Genomic DNA, 12,371 nt, shown 5'->3' with positions numbered 1-12,371 from the left:
CTTTCACTATCAAAGAATTTGTATTTATGAGAATCTGAAAGTTTAGCATTTGAAAGATACTAATGACAAATGTCTTAAAAAAATTATAGAAATTAGAGGAGAATGCTTTTTAAAGAAAGAAGAATGCTTTTTAAAGAAAGAACCTCAAAAAAAAAAAAAAAAGCGCTATTTAGAAAAAAAAAAATTATTTCAAACAAAACAATGAAAAAATGACACAAAAATGATTTTAATTATTTGAACGTACTTGTAACGATGCAAAAACAATCCCAATATATCCCACCTGAACCCGATACACAAGCAATTCAGTAACATCAGTAGCAGCTGTGAGCGAAATGAAAGCCAGACAAATATTAGATTCATACATTAACTTTGTAACTCTGCCGGCACAAGTAATTGGATTTTTTAGCATATGTTAGACAAAATACACATACAAGGTAAAGTCTCCATTTTTACTGATGCAAATTAATTTCAAATAACCAATACAAGAAAGAATCCGGCAAAAATAAAGTCTATTTATTCTCAATGTAAGATTTGACAGCTTGCATCCATCTAACGAACTCGGTTTTATCTTTGTTTTTTAAGTATTCATGCAAAAAAGCAGTGAGTTGTTCGTTTATACCCCTTTCCTCCAGGAATTCATATAGTGAGTCTTGCAGCTCATCGTCCAATTCCCTGTTACATGACAGATCAAAGACCAATCAGAGTCACTTCAAAATCTATAGCATCAGGCACAAGCATCATAACCCATATTTTAAAGGTTTGAAAAACAAAGGAGGAATTAACTGGGAAGGAATACTCATTGAACCCTTCAACTAGCTTGCAACCACTATAATATGAAGGAAGTGCAAATCAACCACAGGCATCAAACACAGACAAGTGTTTTGGTTCTCAAATAAACTAGCAAGGGTAGATAACCAAAGTAGTTCTAATATGTAGCAAATGTAAATATTTTATCGCTCTAGTATAACTAGAAATTTTGTATTCTTTTTCTTACTCTAATTTCTAGGCAACCAGTAAAGTATGGAATAATAATCAGCATAAATCTTCATACTTGAATTCAGGGCCAACATATGGATCAGCAGACAGCTTATCATTCCCTCGGACGAATAGCTTTGTAATCTCTATGCTATCTGGCCAAGCTGAGCACATTATCTCCAAGACCTCCTCATCACCTTTGGAGATATTGACAATCAAGGTACTGTGAAGCTTGACATCTTCACCAACACCGGCTTTTGAAACAGGAATGGATCCATCAAACATGGTAGCTTCAATTTTTATATCTTCATTTTCTCCAAATTTTCTTGTCAATCTAACCCACTGCTCCCCGGGTCGGTCATCGACTGTGAATGAATTAAATTTGGTAATGGGCTGCAGTTAAATATGGGTTAGAATAAAAAATTATAACTATGCAACCCCCCCCCCCCCCCCCCCCCCAAAAAAAAAAAAGGTTACTGATTCATTAAATAAAAAATGTTCAAGGGGAAAATTTTATAAGAAAAATGATAACGTCAGGCATTAAGAATCTTCACCCCAGACTAAAGATGCTAAGAAAACTCAGATGGAGAAGGGCAAATTTTACGTTCATTTACTGTCTATTTTGAAACACAAGGTCATATTCGTGAAGCTGTGTATTCGTATCAAAGCTGAGACAAACTCAGCCAAATGAAGGTTCTTGCTCTGCTAGCAACAGAATAATGCATGAGTGTCCATGTTAAAAATAGATAAACATAATGGGAACTTATGCTTCATTCAAATGCTAAGAAAACCATGGAACAGAAAAGAATATCAGCCTTCAAACCTCAAGAATTATGTTCACTTAGTTTCAAGCAATTATGTTCCATGAGAACTGTGCCAATTAGTTAGGATTGTATTTCAATTCCTTGCACCACAAAGCAAGGTCATTCCCTCACCTTCTTACCAACTTCTCAGAACCCAAAATATAGAACAGATTCAAGGGCTAACCCAAAAAGTGGGCCCAATGATAAGACCATTGATCAAGAGGTCGGAAAATCAAATACCCTATAGCTACCAACTGGAAATCATATTCCACTAGGTTTGGCAGCGGTCCCCAATTCTAAACCCAGAGCACATGCTGAAGGACAACTACACTCTATGTTTATTTATTTATTTATTTATTTTTTGAGCTCAACTACAATCTATGTTGGTAGTAAGTACATAACATTTTTCTTTTTATAGGTAGAGGGGTGGGCAAAGGTGCAAGCCCAAACCAATTTTTTAACCCCCTACTCGGGTGGCCAGCCAAATAGCCAAATAGCCAAATAAAGCTACTTAAAAACTACTCGGCCAAGTCCTTGGTGGAAAAGGACTACCAAGCTGTGTAGTAAGTATTTAATATGCCAAACTGTATGCTAAAAATTAGCTTTACGAGTTCACAATTCTTGTTCTCTATTGCCCAAGGTGACAAGAAATCTTCCATCAAAAAGCTGGTTTTTCCTCTTTCAAGTGGCTATCAGTGATGATGGGCAGGAGACATATGATTGGTAGCTCATGGTAGTCTTTGCTGCCAAAGCGGTTTTCCTTCTGCCTGATGATAGCTTAGGGTAGGGTAGGTGTAGTATCACAGCCACCATAAGGGGTGTTTACTTCATTACAGATTACCCAAAAAGACAAAATGGAGCCTAACACTCCATTTCATTTGCCACTAAATCCTACACTCGCTCTCATCTCATTGTGATCGATTAAAAGAATATATGAATTCAACTATTCTCGAATACTTTGCTAATCATCCCAACTCTTTCAGCTTTAATTTCTGGCAGCTGATCCAGTAATGACCAATTCCAGTTCATAATCCCACTTCATTATTACTAAAGCTTTAAAAAATTTCACATTCCGAAAACAAATTTTTTCAAAAATTATACATCCTTCTTAAGTTCCTATGAAATCAGAGATATGAAAACCTAAGCTCAGTCGATCAACATGCCCATTACACCTTTTATAAACACATTAACAGTTCCATTTCCACAACAACCTAAAAGGCAGATATGTTTTGGTTCACCTAGAACACTCCGAAAAATTCCCATAAAAAAAATTCAAAATTGAAAAAAAAAACGAATTTTTGATAGACCCCCATTACAAAATCCATCAAATTACATTTCTACTTGCTTGGAAAAATAATAATAATAATAAAGACTACAGAAAATACCTGTTTAGGCGAAGAGCGCTCAAGTTCATATTGGATTTCATTGCGGAGAAGTCTTAAAATGTTACCTTCAAAGGCGGACTTGCGCATTTCTGAAATGTAATTTCTTTTGGAGATTTGAGAAACTGGGTTCCTTAAATTGGATTTAAAGAGGGAAGGGTTTTGTTTTGTGCTGTTGAGTAACATTGATTTTGTGAGAAGTTGACATCTTTTCAAAGATCGTGTAAGGCTCGCCATTTTGCAAGAGGAAGAGCGGGGGTGCAAATGATTGTTTAGGGTTTGGTCGAATGTTTTCTTTATGATGAAGGGTTTAGGGTTTTAGAAATTTATAAAAAAAATATATAACAATATTAATAAATAATAATAGGTTTGTGACATAAAATTTGGGATTTAAAATGGAACTTTAAAAATTGACATATAAAATTTGCACTGAATGTTTTTAGTTTTGCTTTAAAACTAACAAATTTTAAGTTTTAAATAATAATTTGCAAAAAGAGTTTTATATTTCTCATCAGATTAACCAAAATAATTTTAAAATTTATTAAAAAATCTTTGAAGTTTCGAAATTGGTTAAAAACTTTCTGGGTTTCATCTTTCTAAGTATGCAGCTCACTTCTTTCACCAACACATATAGATATTGGTAATTTACTAATTTAAACCCAACGTATCAGAATTTAGAAAACAAATTTAACAAGACAATAAGAGGGAGATGGATAAATGAACAGTGAGAATTCACAAGATCTGTGACAATAAATGCACGGTATAAATCTAGCTAGAATCATAATCTTCGGGAATGTATAGGATCGAATCTCATCTGAATATTGACAGTGATCAAAACCAGAACAAAAGATCTGCAATCATATGATTTTAAACAACACAAGCAGATACATACCAGCAAGAATCAACAAAAGTACCTATGCAATGCATGCATAGATGCACCTAAAAACATTTTGACTTTGCACTATCAATGTTCCCTCTGCCATCCTGAATTATTCGTTCTTAAGCATTAACTAATCCCTCTGCAATGTATGCATAAAGCATGGGGTGCCTAAAACAGAGACAACAGTCTTATGAATCTCAGAGGTTTTTCTTATCTCTTCGAATCTTCAGAATGCCCTTCCTTTTTGGTCTTTTCTGTTGTTGGCTCCCCAGATTTTGCCCGATTAACATGGTCTTTCGCTACAGAACTGCTTGATTCTGATGCACTTTGTGTGTCACTGGCTTCACTTTTTACAGGATGTTTCTTCTCCACAATTTCATTTACAGCCTCCTCTAGTTTACCCAATCTCCTTTTCACTTCTAAAAGCTCTGGATTTGATTTAGCTTTTTCTTCAGCCTCCTTTAATTCCAACTCCTTTGCTTTCTCCTCTTCCTCTTGCTTCTTCTTATCCTCTACTGCCTTCTTCTGCTCTAGCTCCTGTGAAGATTTTTGAGACCATAAAGTCAATCATTGAACATTGAGAATATATGTAAGAGGGACAAATGCTAAGCTTTGTAATTATAACAAAAGGCAATGACATTTAGCTCCAAACGGTTGCTCTAACATTTAAAGGCTTACTTTCAGACATCCAGATCACAAAATGAGAGAAACTTAGTGTAATCAAACGGTCATCTGACATGTAGATGTCATGAATGCAAACTCCCAGTGAACCTGAGACGGCATAACCCAATTGATAGGTTTACATTTATCAGCATGAATGCTCATTATGGTATCACTAGCTTTTAAGTGTATCCTTTTTGCAATAAATTTAGGTATCTTTGGTCACGCTTTCACTGAAGTAAATCAACAATGCTTTTTCTTCCATGTGAAAGATACATCTAACCTTCCTGACATATTATATGACTGGATTGACGAATTAAGTGTCCAACATGCTAGTCTCTGAACATGTCAATGGAAACTGAAGCATTACTCGTAATCACAACATAATGCATAAGAAAGGCCGAAAAAAGATGTATCTTAGTAAATATGCAGAAATGATATACGCTCCAATAAGCATCAACATGAATTTGAAAATAGAATGTTCAAAAATAGTTAAGAGACATGAGAAGATCTAGCAACAACAGAATGACAAGGAGGACTTTGGTTTAAAGCATAATGTTGTACTATCAAACAAGAAAACTGTGTTACCGCTTCCATTCTTCTCATCTCATAGCGAGCATATTGGGCCACCAAATATACAGCTGTTACACAAAACATCATCTCTTAGATAGCACCACCAAACCAAGAATCAATCTAAATACAAAATAAAATGTACTGTTAATCTCATGGACAAGAATACCCAATGAAGGCATGCATACAAAGAAGAGCTGTACCAGATGAAAATCGATCCTGACACAAAACAGAAAAGCATGTGAGCATACAACATTTTAACTCCTGAAATGAAGATACACCACCATACTTGTGAAAACCACATTTACGCTTTCAAAGTATAAGGATCAATACAACATGAACCACAGGCACATAGAAGCAAGATGTTCGATAAAATGCCCAAGAGAAACAGAACCACCAAAGAGCTCAGCAATCACTCACCGAAAACCAAAATAGTACCCAAAAAAAAAAAAGAATGAAACCCAATACAAGAATTGGAATATTGAGCGTGAAAGTAGGTGAGATGATACCCAAATTTCTTTTTCTTGGGAGGATCAGTGAAGAGTATTTTAGCGGCAGTGGTGAAGTCGAGCTTTTCGAGTTGCTTGTAGGCGTCGTGGTAACTGCTCACATTTGACTCAATCTTGTCGCCATTGTCGTCAGTTTTGTTAGGGTTCTTGCAAAACGATCTTGTTTGGGCGAATCTCAATCGGAACCAGAAAGTGGCTCTGGCGCGAAACATGGGCTTTCAATTTTGGCTCTCAAAATGAGATTTTGAGTTTTAAGACTAGAGATTGCGTCATGTTATAAATGAAAAAAAAAAAAAAAATTAAACCGAGGTTTTATTTTTATTTATTTTTTATAACATGACTGTAAAATACAAAGTCGGGATTCGGAACTTGGCTCGAAGCATCATACTTCAAAACCAACCAAAAAATCTTGATGTCGCGTATATAAAAAAAAAGCATGAAAAGTTTGTCGAGATGCAAAGGTCTCTTTGCTGCCTTAACTAAAACTTATTTGTTATTCTTCATTTTTGTTACAACAATGTAGAGTTTGGGGAGACTAGAAATGGACTTATGTTGTGTTTACTTGCTGGAGTGGGAGTGAGGAGTGTGGATTCCTCCCACTCCAGTGTTTACTTACTTAAAATGGGGAGGGATTGGGAGTTCCACTCCGTGGGCCCCACTTATTTTTGGAGTGGGGAGTGGGAGTGGGACTCCCATTGGGGGAGGTGGGAGTGGGAATCCACTCCCACCTCTCCCATTTCTACCTTTTTTTTTTTATTTTATGTTTTTTAATTAATAAAATAAAATAAATAATATTATATTTATTTAAATAATAATATTATATTTAACTAAATAATAATTTACATTGATTCTAAGTTTAAATTATTTTAAAATAATATTATTATATTAATAGAGAATTAATAAATATAATATTATTATATTTATTTTAAAAATAATAGTACTATATTTATTTAATAATAATAATAAATACTTTATTCTAAGAAAATATTAATTTTGTACTAAATAATATTATATTATTATTTTATATAATAATAAATTTAATATAATTATATTAAATAAAATAACATTTCATTTTATATTAAAATTACAATTAATAATTTATTGTTCATAATTAAAAATATTAATAATTATAATAAATTTACAAATATAATAAAATAAATATTATTCATTAAATATATTTTTTATTAGTTTTGTAATTAAAAATTATAATTCTTTAAATAAGGATAAAATTGTAATTTGAAACTATTTACTTCCAATCCAAGATAAAGTAAACACATAAATTGGATTCTGATCTCCATTCCATGCTTCCATTCCAGTGTAAGTAAACAACCTACTCACACTTCCACTCCACACTCCCAATCATAGGATTCCCACTCCCCAGAATTCCCAATCCAATCCAAAAAGTAAACGCTACCTTAACTATCAATTCTTGGCTAGAAATTTCTTTCACTTGATTCTCTTGCTAATCTATTATTAACATCTTTTTCCCCACTCCTTTGGTTGTGAAGAAAAAAGAAGTACAATATTTCCTACTTATCTCAAACTCTCAAATAAGAGAGAGAAATAAACTCAAAAGATTCACGGATATTCACAATATGCTTCGGCGGATAAAGTATATGGCTATAAGGTGTCATGGCACTTGTAGAGTTCGAAAAAATTATGAGATTTATATATAAAATACTAAAAGTTAGTATAAAAAGATTCTAAATTGGCCCATGTACGCTTAATTCATAACTTTATATACTGGATAAAAATAAGGGTGGCAAAACGAAGAAACGAATCGAATTCGAATCGAATTGTAAATGAATCGGGTTGCAATTCTACTGATTTGGATTCGATTTCTTTATTAAACAAATTAAAATCTCATGATTCGAATTCGATTCGTTTATTAAACGAATATTTGGTTTGATTCATTTAATTCGTTTAATAGAATTAATAAACGAATCGAAACGAATCAAGATTCGTTTACAATTCATTTAGAAAAATATAATTAATAAACAAAATTAAGCAAAATAAAATATAAAAAAGCCACAAATTTAATATCCTACAACAAAATACAAATAACCAAACTATATTTTAGAATTAAATATACAATCATCCAAATACCAAATACCAAATCCTTAATAATACAAATAACCTTCAATTTTTTTAAAAAAAGTTCAATTAAATTTAAGGACAAAAAAGTAATTTAATTAAACGTATAATAAACGAATTTTAAACAAATCTATATGTATTCAATTCATTTATGACCCATTTATTAAATGAATAAACGAATCAATATCTTCAAACCTGGATTTGATTCGTTTAATTAGTGAATCAAATCGAATTCATCAATTTATTAAATGAATCAATTTTTTCAAACCCAAAACCATTTAATTTGCATTGAATCAAATCGAATCGAATAAATGAATCCTGACCCATATTATCACCCATAGATAAAAATGTCATTTCATAGTTTCCTCTAATATTGATGCCAAAATAATGCCTCTACAAATGAATAAAATTCATAAAAATTGGCTCACACACACTTAAATGGCATTTTTTTGTCTGATATTTAAATAGATATGAATTAGTTTGCATATTCTAAATAGAGCTGAATGTCTAAATCAAAACGATATGATTTTATTTGGTTTGATCTTTAACAATAAATATTAAATTACTTTTTTAACTTAAAAAATCTGAAAACTAATATCTTTATATTTGTATCCTTGCAAATTATAAATATTAAACAAATAATAAACATTTCAAATAGCAGAAATAAGATAATATATCATTATAATATAATATAATGTTAGATTGAATACGACCCTTTAATATTCTAAATTAATGTATTTTAATCAATTTTATTTTAGCTTGTGACATTTTTATATGAAAATATTCATAAATATTATAAAGATAAATAATACTAATTTGAATAAAATAAAAAGATAAAAATAATAGTAATCTACACTATATCATCACATGTTATACATATAGGTAATAATATTAATTAATAAATTTTATTTAGATAAAAATGAAAATTAATTAAGTAAATAAAGATATTTTGAAGAATATATTTTAATGATGTCATTTAGACTTTTTAATTAAGTAAAAAGTTTAAATTTTTAATTTAATAACTTAATGACTGAAAGTTTTATTAAATTAAAAAAAACAGATTTAATGACTTATGTAATTAAAATAAATTCAATTAGGTCATTAGAAAAACAAACAAGCAGTCCCTGAACCTATAACTTGTATATTTAAAGTTTGAATTTGACGCTTTTAAATTTTTACCATAAGCTTCGCCCCTGTCGAGACATCGTAATTAAAGTCGTCTTAAAATATCAACCTCAAAAGAAAGGAAAATTTGGTGACATAGCACAAATCGATGCTTAGAAAATGTGCAATCAGCTTTATAAATTATATTTTTGACTGACTCAAAATAATTACTGCTAATGATTATTGATTAGTAATCTCCACCACACCTATTGCTAGTATTAGGACTTAGGAGGCCTTTGATTTGATAAAACTATATCAAATTAAAGGATCCGCTCATAATTTGAGCATTCTTAATTTTTTATAAATTTTGTGCCACATGTGTTTTTAATATTAGTAGATAATTAAGATTTAATTAATTTTTTAAATTTATTAATTATTAATCATATTAACAGAATTTATTCAGATACAGATCAGATGAGGAGATGATCCAGATTCCAAATTAAATAGTACTTAAAGAGTATGTTCAAAATATCACTTATTTATTTTTGAAGTAATGGAAACAAAATGAAGACAAATTTAAGCCTCATGATAGCTCTATCATACCTCATAGTTAAAAGAGGAGTTAAAAGGCTTTTCTTCACATGTATAAAACATAAAAGTGTAATTAATTAAAATTTTTTTTCCTCATTGTGACAAAAAGGCAATTATCAAACATAAATTCTAAAAAGTAATAGTAGGCATCGCAAATAAATATTTTAAAAGAAGAATAAAATGACAGAGAAAGAAAAAAGCTTCTTGGAGTAATCTTATAATATTAAAGAGGAACGTGTATGGACCCACCGGAAAAGCCCACCAAAAAGACACCGATTGGACACCAGGTTGACAAATATTTTCAATTGTTGGGTCCAAAGTTAGGTGACCAAACAAACTACCAAAAATTACAAGCTCCTTTTAATTTTAACTACTCCCTTGAAAAGCTTTCAAACAAACAATGACCAAAATGATTGACAAAGCAGCCTTCGAAATTTTTGGAAAACATAATCATTAATTGAAAAATTAATAAAAAATAGAAACTTTATGACTTTAGATGTATAGATGCATAGGCAATTATTTTCTTTTAAAAAAGTTGGGCTTAAAAAAAATAAATAAATTTATGTTCAAATCAGTCATAATATTAACAGGAGGATCATTCTGCAATACATTAATCTGATAAAATTATGGGATTGATTTGCAATATGAAAGTGGTAAACCTTACAAATTAATTATCAATTATACATGCGACTACAATGAAAGTTGATTCAAAATTTATTATTGATTTTATGTTGTAGTAGCATTATCTAGATTTACTTATTGGTACATTAACAATTTTCTTCGTAAATGCAAGAAACCTAAGAGTAAAAAGAAAACAAATCATAATTGTGTGAGTTTTGTGTAATATTATCAGCATTTAAAATGTTAATTTAATTTGGTTTGATATAATAAGTTCGGTAAATATTAAAGTAATGTTAGAGATCCTAATTGATGTGACATTCATTTATTGAATGATAAAATATAATAATAAGTAATTTTATATTCATTATCTAATATATGAATAAAACATAACATGAAGAATCAGAAGTTGAGTTAGTCTCGGCAATAATTCGTCGAGTCGGAAACCTAATTAATAGCTTGAGCCTGGAAACTCGAGAAATGCTAACCAATAGTCAGTTAGAGGAATAGCGGGATAGAGTCTAACCCCAACTTAAGTAAAAATCTGAATGTTAGAATCCAAAACATTATTCTTTATATAATACATAATTCCTTTTCCTTTTTTTTTAAAAAAACTAAATGTCTAAAAATTATCTAACATCATCATGATACGCACGAGATTAAATTAGCAAGCTTAATTAATTATCACATGATCAAAAAACAACTCCTATTGTTTAATGTTAGAAATTATAAAATAATGAGATCGAAATTTGACCATAACACCTTTAAGTGATCAATGAATTCACCGGTCTTTGTCATTCATTCACATTTCTACAAATATAATAATCATCTCATCAATGCTCATTAATATTTTCCATAAAATATTTAACAATTTTTATATACTCTTAATGGGATTCTTCAATAACTTCACTTGCGTTTCATCCAATTTGTAACAAATTATTTATTTATAGCAACATATATAACTGTTAAAAAAAAAAGGGACAAAGCACAATCGCATTGGAAATTTAAAGGAAATTTTATCCATGGCCTCTAAATTCTCATCCTAAGAAACACACCTACACATGTAAGCCACCAAAATTAGAAAATATTTTGAAATTATCAAAACAATTGGAAACACAAGAAAAATAATATTTCACGAGTCAGAAAATCGTTTGCCCTAGATCTACATAGAAGTTGCAAACTTCAATTCTTCGAGTGAAGAGCAAGCAAATAATTTACAATAAAAGTGACACTATATAAAAGGACTTGTAAATTCTACTAAGTACTGTATTAGAGGATGAATGACATAACACAATCAAATGATATTTATTAGTCTGTGCTATGCTAGCTAATAAAAATGTTGAATAAAAATATTATATGGCTCACAAAATTTATTTTTATTTTTTTATATTTTCATTTAATTAATTATATTATATCATATCAATTTATACAAGAATATGTATATGCATCACTACTCAAATTTATTTTGTATTGTCATCTTATTATCCAACTCATAAATTTACACAATAATAATTGAATATCTTATCTTAAGGATACAATCCAGAGTTAAGTGCTCACTCTTAACTAAAGAATTGTTGGCAGAATTTCACTTCTTTTAAATATAAAAATACTCAAATCTTTTATTATATTTTAACACACACACATATATAACCAAAATTAAATTAAAAAAAATGCCCTTAGTGTAGGTCTATAGGTTCTTACCTCTCAATATCAAATTAGTGTCCACAATTATCACCTGTAAACAAGGAAGCATCAAGCATGCCTTTCAAGGGGTAAACCTAACCTTCACTTAGCAATAACTCATTCTAAACTAGGGTCAAACTCCATTCTTTATTTATATTCTAGTTTATTCTTCCAATAATCTAGTTAACTTAAACTTAACTAATTAATTAACTAACTAAAAAAATAATCATCAGCAACTCATCTACTATTAGGGCCCCACCACCCTTGTGTGCAACATCCAATGATAATCATGATGATATATTCCTTTTCCTTTAAAAAGATCCAACACTAATCACTCATCATAATTTAATATGTAACCCCACAATGTATCATAATGACTCAAAACGTTGCTTTCTCCCATAAACAAATTCAAAATCTTTCCAAATTACCTTAAGGGAAGAGGAAAAAAAAAAAGCTCAAAAAATGAATCCAAAATGGCATTCATGCAAATTTCAACCAAATT

General features: G+C 30.3%; 2 protein-coding genes across 2 annotated transcripts; both read right to left on the bottom strand.

Annotated features, from left to right (window-relative positions):
- Window positions 1-333: 333 nt before the first annotated feature.
- Window positions 334-3,506, bottom strand: LOC102630883 (hypothetical protein). The gene is made up of 3 exons (XM_006465140.4): window positions 3,164-3,506; window positions 1,052-1,368; window positions 334-672 (listed from the first exon to the last, which is right to left on the bottom strand). Exons 1-3 carry the CDS (start codon window positions 3,395-3,397, stop codon window positions 510-512), a joined length of 714 nt encoding a protein of 237 aa, XP_006465203.2. The 5' UTR covers window positions 3,398-3,506; the 3' UTR covers window positions 334-509.
- Window positions 3,507-3,960: 454 nt separating this feature from the next.
- On the bottom strand, window positions 3,961-6,272 carry LOC102631187 (stress response protein NST1). The gene is made up of 4 exons (XM_006465141.4): window positions 5,780-6,272; window positions 5,440-5,489; window positions 5,289-5,341; window positions 3,961-4,577 (listed from the first exon to the last, which is right to left on the bottom strand). The coding sequence occupies exons 1-4, from the start codon at window positions 5,989-5,991 to the stop codon at window positions 4,251-4,253; spliced, it is 642 nt and encodes a 213-aa protein (XP_006465204.2). The 5' UTR covers window positions 5,992-6,272; the 3' UTR covers window positions 3,961-4,250.
- Window positions 6,273-12,371: the final 6,099 nt, after the last annotated feature.

This window comes from Citrus sinensis, chromosome 7, assembly GCF_022201045.2.
Source record: "Citrus sinensis cultivar Valencia sweet orange chromosome 7, DVS_A1.0, whole genome shotgun sequence".
In the NCBI taxonomy this organism is placed as follows: Eukaryota; Viridiplantae; Streptophyta; class Magnoliopsida; order Sapindales; family Rutaceae; genus Citrus; species Citrus sinensis.
The sequence above is the reverse complement of the archived record's forward strand: the minus strand, read 5'-3'. Positions and strand labels throughout refer to the sequence as shown.